The 14,321-nt window shown below is 51.3% G+C and overlaps 1 protein-coding gene across 2 annotated transcripts in view; it reads left to right on the top strand.

Annotated features, from left to right (window-relative positions):
• LOC141152621 (immunoglobulin superfamily member 11-like) overlaps positions 1–14,321 on the top strand; it is a 183,273-nt gene that overhangs the window by 11,655 nt on the left and 157,297 nt on the right. The window contains exons 2-3 of one of the 2 annotated variants that reach the window (XM_073637175.1): positions 8,913–9,070; positions 9,145–9,349. In XM_073637175.1, the coding sequence (XP_073493276.1) occupies positions 8,913–9,070; positions 9,145–9,349 (363 nt within the window). Of the gene's footprint in view, positions 1–8,909; positions 9,071–9,144; positions 9,350–14,321 lie in introns of both variants that reach the window. The other variant, XM_073637174.1, reaches the window with a different exon arrangement.

Raw genomic sequence — 14,321 nt, 5'->3', positions numbered from 1 at the left:
ATTAGAGGCCAGAAGAGCAGAGCTCGGCTGTACAGCAGATTAGAGCCCAGCAGAGCAGAGCTCGACTGAACAGCAGATTAGACCCCAGCGGAGCAGAATTTAGCTGTACAGCAGATTAGACCCCAGCGGATCAGAGCTCGGCTGTACAGCAGATTAGAGCCCAGCAGAGCAGAGCTTGGCTGTACAGCAGAGTAGAGCCCAGCAGAGCAGAGCTTGGCTGCACAGCAGATTAGACCCCAGCGGATCAGAGCTCGGCTGTACAGCAGAGTAGAGTCCAGCGGAGCAGATCTTGGCTGTACAGCAGATTAGAGCTCAGCAGAGCAGAGGTCGGCTGTACAGCAGATTAGAGCCCAGCAGAGCAGAGCTTGGCTATACAACAGATTAGAGCCCAGCAGAGCAGAGCTCGGCTGTACAGCAGATTACAGCCCAGCAGAGCAGAGCTCGGCTGTTCAGCAGATTAGAGCCCAGCAGAGCAGAGCTCGACTGTACAGCAGAGTAGAGCCCAGCAGAGCAGAGGTCGGCTGTACAGCAGAGTAGAGCCCAGCAGAGCAGAGCTCGGTTGTATAGCAGAGTAGAGCTCAGAAGAGCAGAGCTCGGCTGTACAGCAGATTAGAGCCCAGAAGAGCAGAGCTCGACTGTACAGCAGATTAGACCCCAGCGGAGCTGAGTTTACCTGTACAGCAGATTAGACCCCAGCGGATCAGAGCTCGGCTGTACAGCAGAGTAGAGCCCAGCAGAGCAGAGCTCGGCTGCACAGCAGATTAGACCCCAGCGGATCAGAGCTTGGCTGTACAGCAGAGTAGAGCCCAGCAGAGCAGAGCTCGGTTGTATAGCAGAGTAGAGCTCAGAAGAGCAGAGCTCGGCTGTACAGCAGATTAGAGCCCTGAAGAGTAGAGCTCGACTGTACAGCAGATTAGACCCCAGCAGAGCAGAGTTTAGCTGTACAGCAGATTAGACCCCAGCGGATCAGAGCTCGGCTGTACAGCAGATTAGACCCCAGCGGATCAGAACTTGGCTGTACAGCAGAGTAGAGCCCAGCGTAGCAGAGCTTGGCTGTACAGCAGATTAGAGCCCAGCAGAGCAGAGCTTGGCTGTACAGCAGATTAGAGCTCAGCAGAGCAGAGGTCGGCTGTACAGCAGATTAGAGCCCAGCAGAGCAGAGCTTGGCTGTACAGCAGATTAGAGCCCAGAAGAGCGAAGCTCGGCTGTACAGCAGAGTAGACCCCAGCGGATCAGAGCTCGGCTGCACAGCAGATTAGAGCCCAGCGGAGCAGAGCTCGGATGTACAGCAGAGTAGATCCCAGCGGATCAGAGTTTGACTGTGCATCAGATTAGAGCCTAGCGGAGCCGAACTCGGCTGTACAGCAGATTGCAGACCAGCAGAACAGAGCTCGACTCTACAGCAGATTACAGCCCAGCAGAGCAGAACTCGGCTGTTCAGCAGATTAGAGCCCAGCAGAGCAGAGCTCGACTGTACAGCAGAGTAGAGCCCAGCAGAGCAGAGCTCGACTGTACAGCAGAGTAGAGCCCAGCAGAGCAGAGCTCGGCTGCACAGCAGATTAGAGCCCAGCAGAGCAGAGCTCGACTGTACAGCATATTAGAGCCCAGAAGAGCAGAGCTCGGTTGTATAGCAGAGTAGAGCCCAGAAGAGCAGAGCTCGACTGTACAGCATATTAGAGCCCAGAAGAGCAGAGCTCGGTTGTATAGCAGAGTAGAGCCCACTGGATCAGAGCTCGACTGTACAGCAGATTAGAGCTCAGAAGAGCAGAGCTCGGCTGTACAGCAGATTAGAGGCCAGAAGAGCAGAGCTCGGCTGTACAGAATATTAGAGCCCAGAAGAGCAGAGCTTGGCTGTACAGCAGATTAGAGCCCAGCAGAGCAGAGCTCGACTGAACAGCAGATTAGACCCCAGCGGAGCAGAATTTAGCTGTACAGCAGATTAGACCCCAGCGGATCAGAGCTCGGCTGTACAGCAGATTAGAGCCCAGCAGAGCAGAGCTTGGCTGTACAGCAGAGTAGAGCCCAGCAGAGCAGAGCTTCGCTGCACAGCAGATTAGACCCCAGCGGATCAGAGCTCGGCTGTACAGCAGAGTAGAGCCCAGCGGAGCAGATCTTGGCTGTACAGCAGATTAGAGCTCAGCAGAGCAGAGCTCGACTGTACAGCAGAGTAGAGCCCAGCAGAGCAGAGCTTGGCTGTACAACAGATTAGAGCCCAGCAGAGCAGAGCAGAGCTCGGCTGTGCAGCAGATTAGAGCCAAGCAGAGCAGAGCTCGACTGAACAGCAGATTAGACCCCAGCGGAGCAGAATTTAGCTGTACAGCAGATTAGACCCCAGCGGATCAGAGCTCGGCTGTACAGCAGATTAGACCCCAGCGGATCAGAGCTCGGCTGTACAGCAGAGTAGAGCCCAGCGGAGCAGATCTTGGCTGTACAGCAGATTAGAGCTCAGCAGAGCAGAGGTCGGCTGTACAGCAGATTAGAGCTCAGCAGAGCAGAGGTCGGCTGTACAGCAGATTAGAGCCCAGAAGAGCAGAGCTCGGCTGTACAGCAGATTAGAGCCCAGCAGAGCAGAGTTCGGCTGTACAGCAGATTACAGCCCAGCAAAGCAGAGCTCGGCTGTTCAGCAGATTAGAGCCCAGCAGAGCAGAGCTCGACTGTACAGCAGAGTAGAGCCCAGCAGAGCAGAGCTCGGCTGTACAGCAGAGTAGAGCCCAGCAGAGCAGAGCTCGGCTGTACAGCAGATTAGACCCCAGCGGATCAGAGCTCGACTATACAGCAGATTAGACCCCAGCGGATCAGAGCTCGGCTGTGCAGCAGATTAGAGCCCAGCGGATCAGAGCTCGGCTGTGCAGCAGATTAGAGCTCAGCAGAGCAGAGCTCGACTGTACAGCAGATTAGAGCCCAGAAGAGCAGAGCTCGACTGTACAGCAGATTAGAGCCCAGCAGAGTAGAGCTCGGCTGTACAGCAGATTAGAGCCCAGAAGAGCAGAGCTCGACTGTACAGCAGATTAGAGCCCAGCGGATCAGAGCTCGGCTGCGCAGCAGATTAGACCCCAGCGCATCAGAGCTCGGCTGTGCAGCAGATTAGAGCCCAGCAGAGCAGAGCTCGACTGTACAGCAGATTAGAGCCCAGCAGAGCAGAGCTCGGCTGTACAGCAGATTAGAGCCCAGAAGAGCAGAGCTCGGCTGTACAGCAGATAAGAGCCCAGAAGAGCAGAGCTCGGCTGTACAGCAGATAAGAGCCCAGAAGAGCAGAGCTCGGCTGTACAGCAGATAAGAGCCCAGAAGAGCAGAGCTTGGCTGTACAGCAGATTAGAGCCCAGCAGAGCAGAGCTCGACTATACAGCAGATTAGAGCCCAGCAGAGCAGAGCTCGGCTGTGCAGCAGATTAGAGCCCAGAAGAGCAGAGCTTGGCTGTACAGCAGATTAGAGCCCAGCAGAGCAGAGCTCGGCTGTACAGCAGATTAGAGCCCAGAAGAGCAGAGCTCGGCTGTACAGCAGATTAGAGCCCAGAAGAGCAGAGCTTGGCTTTACAGCAGATTAGAGCCCAGAAGAGCAGAGCTCGACTGTACAGCAGTTTAGAGCCCAGAAGAGCAGAGCTCGGCTGTACAGCGGATTAGAGCCCAGCAGAGCAGAGCTCGACTATACAGCAGATTAGAGCCCAGCAGAGCAGAGCTCGACTATACAGCAGATTAGAGCCCAGAAGAGCAGAGCTCGACTATACAGCAGATTAGAGCCCAGAAGAGCAGAGCTCGACTGTACAGCAGTTTAGAGCCCAGAAGAGCAGAGCTCGGCTGTACAGCAGATTAGAGCACAGCAGAGCAGAGCTCGACTATACAGCAGATTAGAGCCCAGCAGAGCAGAGCTCGACTGTACAGCAGTTTAGAGCCCAGAAGAGCAGAGTTCGGCTGTACAGCAGATTAGAGCACAGCAGAGCAGAGCTCGACTATACAGCAGAGTAGAGCCCAGCAGAGCAGAGCTCGGCTGTGCAGCAGATTAGAGCCCAGAAGAGCAGAGCTCGGCTGTACAGCAGATTAGAGCGCAGCAGAGCAGAGCTCGATTATACAGCAGAGTAGAGCCCAGCAGAGCAGAGCTTGGCTGTACAGCAGATTAGAGCCCAGCAGAGCAGAGCTCGGCTGTACAGCAGATTAGAGCCCAGAAGAGCAGAGCTTGGCTGTACAGCAGTTTAGAGCCCAGAAGAGCAGAGCTCGGCTGTACAGCAGATTAGACACCAGCAGAGCAGAGCTCGACTGTACAGCAGAGTAGAGCCCTGCGGAGCAGAGCTCGGCTGTACAGCAGATTAGAGCCCAGCGGAGCAGAAAGTAAGTGAATCCCAAAGGAGCAGATTTCAGTGAAGCAGTAGATGTTTGCCCAGCAGAGCAGTTCAGAGGAGTAAAGCAGTGCAATCATGGTCAAAAGCCTTTGAGTGGAGCAGAGAGGTGGCAGCAGCAGAGGTCAGGAGCCACCAATAACTGCACCCCACAGTGAAGTGGCAGCGTGACTCGTGATATCAGGGCCACAGATCAGCTAACTCAGCCTGGGATATCTAATAAGCCTGCCTCTACTGCTGGATCTGTCCATTACTGGGCCTCGAGGTTAACGAGCAAGTGCTGGCCCTAAGTGGGTGGCTCTCGCCCATTGTCTGTTCCCTCTTGTTTCTGACATTTCTACACTGTCTACATAAAAGCTCTAGAGTTAAAGCGCAGCTGTCAGCAGGATTGTGCTCTGTAATCTACATACACTGTCAGGTGGGTGACATTACACTGGTTAATATGATACCTGGGTGATGAAATCCATCCTGTGGTTCTTGTGTAATCTTTACTCTCAGTTTGGAAATAATGATATGCTTGTGCTCCGGGGCGGCCTGTGGGGGCGCTCTACCTGGTGCTCCGGGGCGGCCTGTGTGGGCGCTCTATCTAATGCTCTGCTTACTTATTTTACCTAGCCCTGCACTACTAGATGCATTATGCAAAATAGTAGGCCGGTCAGTGACCGATCAGTGAGCCGTCATAAGAGCATACAGATGAATATGTAAGCAGAGCACCAGATAGAACGCCCTCCACAGGCCGCCCCGGATCACCAGATAGAGCACCCTCCACAGGCCGCCCCGGAGCACCAGATAGAGCGCCCCCCCACAGGCCGCCCCAGAGCACCAGATAGAGCGCCCTCCACAGGCCACCCCGGATCACCAGATAGAGCGCCTTCCACAGGCCGCCCCGGAGCACCAAATAGAGCGCCCCCCACAGGCCGCCCCAGAGCACCAGATAGAGCGCCCTCCACAGGCCACCCGGATCACCAGATAGAGCGCCTTCCACAGGCCGCCCCGGAGCGCCAGATAGAGCGCCCTCCACAGGCCGCCCCGGAGCACCAGATAGAGCGCCCTCCACAGGCCGCCCCGGAGCGCCAGATAGAGCGCCCTCCACAGGCCGCCCCGGAGCACCAGATAGAGCGCCCTCCACAGGCCGCCCCGGAGCACCAGATAGAGCGCCCCCCACAGGCTGCCCCAGAGCACCAGATAGAGCGCCCTCCACAGGCCGCCCCGGATCACCAGATAGAGCGCCCTCCACAGGCCGCCCCGGATCACCAGATAGAGCGCCCCCACAGGCCACCCCAGAGCACAGGCATATCATTATCCCCAAACTGAGAGTAAAGATTACACAAGAAGCACAGGACGGATTTCATCACCCAGGTATCATATTAATCAGTGTAATGTCACCCACCTGACAGTGTATGTGGTTACTGAGCACAATCCTGCTGACAGCTGCGCTTTAAGTGTCTTCACTATTTGCCTGCAGAGGTCCATCACTACCCGTGATGGAAGGTTCTGGGGTGAGAGCCACCATATTTATGGGATGCCCCTTAGACAACAGCTTGGGCATTGTTTTTATTACCAGAAAACAGGCAGGAAAGGCTTCCAGCAACGTGGTGGGCACAGAAAGACTGACAAGAGAGAGACAGAGAGGGAAATGGAGCGGAAGAAATGGAGCAAATAATGAGGGAGGGGGAAGTGGGTGACCCCGGAGGTACACAGGGTGAGGGGGCTGGAGAGGCACAGACAACAGACCTCTGATGATGGTGCCAGCACAAAGACGTCTCCATCCCTGCACCATGAGCAGCGAGCCTCTCCTGAGCCACCTGTGCCTTCTGTACTGTACCCTCACAGGTAACGTGCCCACATCTGCCCCTTCTCATCTGCCCCTTCTCATCTGCCCCTTCTCATCTGCCCCTTCTCATCTGCCCCCTTCTCATCTGCCCGTCTGCTGAGACACATTGCTCTTGGATGAGCTTGTGCTTTCCATACGGAAGTTATTGCGGATTAGTAGATTTATCACTCTGTAGGCAGACAAAGAAATGGAGGAAGGAGACCCTAGTAGTCAGTTTGCCATGGGTGATAGGATCCTGTTGGTCAGCATGGCTGAGATGATAAGTCCCAAAGGTTAAACTGTTGGGGGTGAATAGGACCTAAAGTTGAGCATGGGGGTGTGATTGTGTCCTATGGGTCAGTATAGATAGAATGATAGGGTCCTGGAGGTCAAGGTGGCTGGTAATGGCTCCCAAGAATAACTTGTTGGGGTGATAGGTTCTTCGGGGTCAGGATTGCTGGTGTGAAATAGTCCCGGAAGTTGACATTGCTGGAATGAAGGGTGCAGAGGACTAACTTTTCCACGGTGATAGGATTATGGAGGTCACCATGGTTGGGATCCGTTAACATGACTGTGATGATTGTGTCCTAAAGGTTAGCATGGCAAGAATGATAGTGTCCTAAACTCAACCTGACTGAGGAGAAACAGTACTAAAGGACAGCGTGGCTGGGGTCATGGGATTTTCGTTCAGCATGGCGGTGGTGATGTGGTCTTGGTGAGCTGCATGTTTGGGGTGATATGGTCTCAGAGGTCAGCATGTCTGCTGTGATAGGATCTTTGGGGTTAGCATGGCTGGGGTAATAGGATCCTGGAGTTCAGCATGGTTGGAGCTATGGGTTCAGTGTGATAAGGTCTTGGAGGTTAGCATGGTTCAAGTGATGAACTCCTTGGGTTTGGAATGGCTGGGGTGATGGGGGTCTTAGAATTTTGCATTGCTGGTGTAATTGCTTCTTGGCGATCTGCGTGGTTGGGAGTAATATGGTCTTGGAGATTTGTATGACTGGTGTGATTTTGTCCTTAAGATCGGCATGGCTAGAATGAAGGGTCTGAAAGGTGAAGGGTTTGGGGGTGATAGGGTCTTGGAAGTCATCAAGGCTGAGGTGATGGGGTCTTGGAGTTCTGCATGGTCAGAATGATGGGGTCTTGGAAGTTGGAATGATGGGTGCTGAAGATTAACTTGTAGAGGGTCATGTGGCCCTGGAGGTTAATATGTCTAGCATGGGGGGTCTCCGAGGTCAACATGGCTGGGTGACGTGGTCCTTAGGGTCTAAAGGGTTGGGAGGATGGGAGTTTGGAGGACACATGGTTGGGGTGATGTGGTTTTGGGTGGCATTGGAACTCTCTGTACTTCTCTCTACACATCTATCCAAGTCCTAAATGAACTATGTTGCATTGTTTTATGTGAAATCTTGTATAATGTCCAAATTTTGACTTTGCCGAAAACTTTAAAGCGTTGACAGTCTTTGGTGGCTATCATGCGGCAGACTTCTAGAGACCTCTTTATCCTTTATGTATGAGGACAGTGGGTGAAAGACTTATGTTAGATATGTGCAGATAATTCATGGTTGCTTCTCTAAGGGCAGGTGTAAAGGAAACATTGTTGGCCTCAGGTTTAGAACCTTTTTTATGTGTATTCATCTTAGTTTCATGAGATGGGACAAAACATTTCACATAGTGACCCTCCTGTAAACCCTACACCATAGCAGACAAGCCAACTTAAATAGTGATGAGTGACACCAAAAACATCTATCCACTATTCATTCTGTAAATGGAGTCCATCAACATGGATCTTACAGGAGATGTCTCGTGAACAAAGTGGAGATGGCACTAAAACTGGCCAAACAATTCGCCAAATCTGGAGAAAGCTGATCTGTTGTGTTTTTGGCTTGCTAGATGCAATTGGTGCAAAGTTGTTCATCTAAACCATAGATCTGCATCCAGCGGATAGCAGAACTGGCCACCGCTCAAGATGGACCAGAAAGGAAAGATATGCATCCCATCAATAGAGTCCAGACCAGGCCATGGAACATGACACACCAAAAACAATCCACAGATTTGGTACCCACGAGACTCCAGAGTAAGCACGAAGCATAATTCACTCAGAAAATGGCAATAAATCATAGATTATCAGATGAATGACTTATTATCCAAGACCCTTCAAGTGGCCATCATTCTGTAATGATGACGTCAAAGTGTTGGGAGAAGTACTGCTAAGATGGAGAAGTTGGGGTTCCTCCCACCATAGGTGTCTCTATAGTTCATTCTCGAGGAGACACAATCTGAATCATTAGAAGAGGCTATGCACAAGCTCTGACATCACAGGTTACATAATAGAATTGTTCATGGCGCCATTGTTTCATCTCTTTATGTTACTGTTGTGTTTGTGTGGGCTTTGGGGATCGGTTGCAACCATTGTTTGCTGCTTCTTGGACCAGATGGGCTTGACTCACCTCTGACAATTTGTGCATTTCTGAGCCCATCTGAAGACCTTCTCATATCCTCACCTGATAGAGCTAGGACACCACATGGGCCTCACTGCAGCCAGGTGTCGCCTACGGAAGCCATGTTGGTTCCCTTATTACTCTGTTTCCTCATTGTTGGATCCTTTCTTGTTGCTTGGGCTCCACCTGTTCTGTGCTTAGCGGTCGATCTGCGGTAGTAAGTATGAGAGGCCCATGGCGTTCACATCCTATGAACATGTTGGGCAGTGGGTTATATCACGCAGGGCTCCTACGTCTGGCTCATTTCTCTCCCTATTTATTGCAGCAGGTGCGGCCGTGAAGGTTGTTGTGAACACTCCCAGTGTCCAGGTGACAAGAGGTGGAAATGTCCTGCTCCCCTGTTCCTTCAGAACCACAGCTGCGCTCAACCGCCTCAACATCATCTGGACTGTGTCCCCCCTGCTTCAGCCGCAACAACCCCTGCAGGTGTGTGGCTAGGGCTTCCATGTCACTATATACGTCATGCCGGTCATTGATATATGTGACATCCTTCCACGCAGGTCATCTCTTATGAACAGGGTCAGATCGTGGAAAGTCTCAGTGAGTACCTGGGAAGGGTCACATTTGCTTCCCAGCCAACGCAGGATGCCAGTATAGTCCTTAACCATAGCCGTGTGTCCGACACTGGGACCTATCAATGCACCGTAATCAACCCTCCTGACGGGGCAACACCCAACATTGGTCTCGTCGGGCTTACCGTACTTGGTAAGTGACACTATATACAAGCTGCCTTGTCCCAAAAGCCTCACCCTCATAACACCCCATCATAGAGAGGTTGTCACTAGAAGACCCCCATCATTGAGAGGTTGTCACTAGAAGACCCCCATCATAGAGAGGTTGTCACTAGAAGACCCCCATCATAGAGAGGTTGTCACTAGAAGACCCCCATCATTGAGAGTTGTTATCCTGACAACAGCCCCATCATTGTGAGGTCATCACTCTGGCAGCCCCATCATGGTAATACAGAGAAACCGTCTCTGTGAAGATATCTCCACAATAGCTTTATGTGGGGGAATGTACTGTGGGGACATCATACTGTGTGTGGGGGAATGTACTGTGGAGACATCATACTGTGTGTGGAGGGAATGTACTGTGGAGACATCATACTGTGTGTGGGAGAATGTACTGTGAGGACATCATACTGTGTGTGGAGGGAATGTACTGTGGGGACATCATACTGTGTGTGGGGGGAATGTACTGTGGGGACATCATACTGTGTGTGGAGGGAATGTACTGTGAGGACATCATACTGTGTGTGGGGGAATGTACTGTGGAGACATCATACTGTGTGTGGAGGGAATGTACTGTGGAGACATCATACTGTGTGTGTGGGGGAATGTACTGTGAGGACATCATACTGTGTGTGTGGAGGAATGTACTGTGGGGACATCATACTGTGTGTGGAGGAATGTACTGTGGAGACATCATACTGTGTGTGGGGAATGTACTGTGGGGACATCATACTGTGTGTGGAGGGAATGTACTGTGAGGACATCATACTGTGTGTGGAGGGAATGTACTGTGGGGACATCATACTGTGTGTGGAGGAATGTACTGTGGAGACATCATACTGTGTGTGGGGAATGTACTGTGGGGACATCATACTGTGTGTGGAGGAATGTACTGTGGAGACATCATACTGTGTGGGGGGAATGTACTGTGGGGACATCATACTGTGTGTGGAGGGAATGTACTGTGAGGACATCATACTGTGTGTGGAGGAATGTACTGTGAGGACATCATACTGTGTGGGGGGAATGTACTGTGGGGACATCATACTGTGTGTGGAGGAATGTACTGTGGGGACATCATACTGTGTGTGGAGGAATGTACTGTGAGGACATCATACTGTGTGTGGGGAATGTACTGTGGAGACATCATACTGTGTGTGGAGGGAATGTACTGTGGAGACATCATACTGTGTGTGGAGGGAATGTACTGTGGGGACATCATACTGTGTGTGGAGGAATGTACTGTGGAGACATCATACTGTGTGTGGGGGAATGTACTGTGGAGACATCATACTGTGTGTGGGGGAATGTACTGTGGAGACATCATACTGTGTGTGGAGGGAATGTACTGTGAGGACATCATACTGTGTGTGGGGGAATGTACTGTGGAGACATCATACTGTGTGTGGGGGAATGTACTGTGAGGACATCATACTGTGTGTGGAGGGAATGTACTGTGGGGACATCATACTGTGTGTGGAGGAATGTACTGTGGAGACATCATACTGTGTGTGGGGGAATGTACTGTGGAGACATCATACTGTGTGTGGGGGGAATGTACTGTGGGGACATCATACTGTGTGAGGAGGGAATGTACTGTGGGGACATCATACTGTGTGTGGGGGGAATGTACTGTGGGGACATCATACTGTGTGTGGGGGAATGTACTGTGAGGACATCATACTGTGTGTGGGGAATGTACTGTGGGGACATCATACTGTGTGTGGGGGAATGTACTGTGGGGACATCATACTGTGTGTGGAGGAATGTACTGTGGAGACATCATACTGTGTGTGTGGGGAATGTACTGTGAGGACATCATACTGTGTGTGGGGAATGTACTGTGAGGACATCATACTGTGTGTGGAGGGAATGTACTGTGGGGACATCATACTGTGTGTGGGGGAATGTACTGTGGGGACATCATACTGTGTGTGGAGGGAATGTACTGTGGAGACATCATACTGTGTGTGGGGGAATGTACTGTGAGGACATCATACTGTGTGTGGGGGGATGTACTGTGGAGACATCATACTGTGTGAGGAGGGAATGTACTGTGGGGACATCATACTGTGTGTGGAGGGAATGTACTGTGGAGACATCATACTGTGTGAGGAGGGAATGTACTGTGGGGACATCATACTGTGTGTGGGGAATGTACTGTGGGGACATCATACTGTGTGTGTGGGGGAATGTACTGTGGAGACATCATACTGTGTGTGGAGGAATGTACTGTGGGGACATCATACTGTGTGTGTGGGGGAATGTACTGTGGAGACATCATACTGTGTGTGGGGGAATGTACTGTGGGGACATCATACTGTGTGTGGGGAATGTACTGTGAGGACATCATACTGTGTGAGGAGGGAATGTACTGTGAGGACATCATACTGTGTGTGTGGGGGAATGTACTGTGGGGACATCATACTGTGTGTGGGGGGAATGTACTGTGGAGACATCATACTGTGTGTGGAGGGAATGTACTGTGGAGACATCATACTGTGTGTGGAGGAATGTACTGTGAGGACATCATACTGTGTGTGGAGGAATGTACTGTGGGGACATCATACTGTGTGTGGAGGGAATGTACTGTGGAGACATCATACTGTGTGTGGGGAATGTACTGTGAGGACATCATACTGTGTGTGGAGGGAATGTACTGTGAGGACATCATACTGTGTGTGGAGGGAATGTACTGTGGAGACATCATACTGTGTGTGGAGGGAATGTACTGTGGGGACATCATACTGTGTGTGGGGAATGTACTGTGGGGACATCATACTGTGTGTGGGGAATGTACTGTGGAGATGTCATACTGTGTGTGAGGAATGTACTGTGGGGACATCATACTGTGTGTGGGGGAATGTACTGTGGAGACATCATACTGTGTGTGTGGAGGGAATGTACTGTGGGGACATCATACTGTGTGTGGGGGAATGTACTGTGGGGACATCATACTGTGTGTGGGGGAATGTACTGTGGAGACATCATACTGTGTGAGGAGGGAATGTACTGTGGGGACATCATACTGTGTGTGGGGAATGTACTGTGGGGACATCATACTGTGTGTGGGGAATGTACTGTGGAGACATCATACTGTGTGTGTGGAGGGAATGTACTGTGGGGACATCATACTGTGTGTGGGGGAATGTACTGTGGAGACATCATACTGTGTGAGGAGGGAATGTACTGTGGGGACATCATACTGTGTGTGGGGAATGTACTGTGGGGACATCATACTGTGTGTGGGGAATGTACTGTGGAGACATCATACTGTGTGTGGAGGGAATGTACTGTGAGGACATCATACTGTGTGTGGGGGAATGTACTGTGGAGACATCATACTGTGTGAGGAGGGAATGTACTGTGGGGACATCATACTGTGTGTGGGGAATGTACTGTGGGGACATCATACTGTGTGTGGGGAATGTACTGTGGAGATGTCATACTGTGTGTGAGGAATGTACTGTGGGGACGTCATACTGTGTGTGGGGAATGTACTGTGGGGACATCATACTGTGTGTGGGGAATGTACTGTGGGGACATCATACTGTGTGTGGGGAATGTACTGTGGAGACATTATACTGTGTGTCGAGGAATGTACTGTGGGGACATCATACTGTGTGTGGAGGAATGTACTGTGAGGACATCATACTGTGTGTGGGGAATGTACTGTGAGGACATCATACTGTGTGTGGGGGAATGTACTGTGGCGACATCATACTGTGTGTGGAGGGAATGTACTGTGAGGACATCATACTGTGTGTGGAGGGAATGTACTGTGGGGACATCATACTGTGTGTGGGGGAATGTACTGTGGAGACATCATACTGTGTGAGGAGGGAATGTACTGTGGGAACATCATACTGTGTGTGGAGGAATGTACTGTGGAGACATCATACTGTGTGTGGGGGAATGTACTGTGGAGACATCATACTGTGTGTGGGGGGATGTACTGTGGGGACATCATACTGTGTGTGGGGGAATGTACTGTGGAGACATCATACTGTGTGAGGAGGGAATGTACTGTGGGGACATCATACTGTGTGTGGGGGGAATGTACTGTGGGGACATCATACTGTGTGTGGGGGAATGTACTGTGAGGACATCATACTGTGTGTGGGGAATGTACTGTGGGGACATCATACTGTGTGTGGGGGAATGTACTGTGGGGACATCATACTGTGTGTGGAGGAATGTACTGTGGAGACATCATACTGTGTGTGTGGGGAATGTACTGTGAGGACATCATACTGTGTGTGGGGAATGTACTGTGAGGACATCATACTGTGTGTGGAGGGAATGTACTGTGGGGACATCATACTGTGTGTGGGGGAATGTACTGTGGGGACATCATACTGTGTGTGGAGGGAATGTACTGTGGAGACATCATACTGTGTGTGGGGGAATGTACTGTGGAGACATCATACTGTGTGAGGAGGGAATGTACTGTGGGGACATCATACTGTGTGTGGGGGGATGTACTGTGGAGACATCATACTGTGTGAGGAGGGAATGTACTGTGGGGACATCATACTGTGTGTGGAGGGAATGTACTGTGGAGACATCATACTGTGTGAGGAGGGAATGTACTGTGGGGACATCATACTGTGTGTGGGGGGAATGTACTGTGGGGACATCATACTGTGTGTGGAGGGAATGTACTGTGGAGACATCATACTGTGTGTGGAGGGAATGTACTGTGGAGACATCATACTGTGTGTGGAGGGAATGTACTGTGGAGACATCATACTGTGTGTGGAGGGAATGTACTGTGGAGACATCATACTGTGTGTGGGGAATGTACTGTGGAGACATCATACTGTGTGTGGGTGAATGTACTGTGGAGACATCATACTGTGTGTGTGGAGGGAATGTACTGTGGGGACATCATACTGTGTGTGGGGGGAATGTACTGTGAGGACATCATACTGTGTGTGGGGGAA

This window comes from Phyllobates terribilis, unplaced genomic scaffold (assembly GCF_046119375.1).
Source record: "Phyllobates terribilis strain yellow unplaced genomic scaffold, ASM4611937v1 Scaffold_6__1_contigs__length_29720123, whole genome shotgun sequence".
Classification (NCBI taxonomy): domain Eukaryota; kingdom Metazoa; phylum Chordata; class Amphibia; order Anura; family Dendrobatidae; genus Phyllobates; species Phyllobates terribilis.
This window is presented reverse-complemented; position numbering and strand designations above follow the sequence as displayed.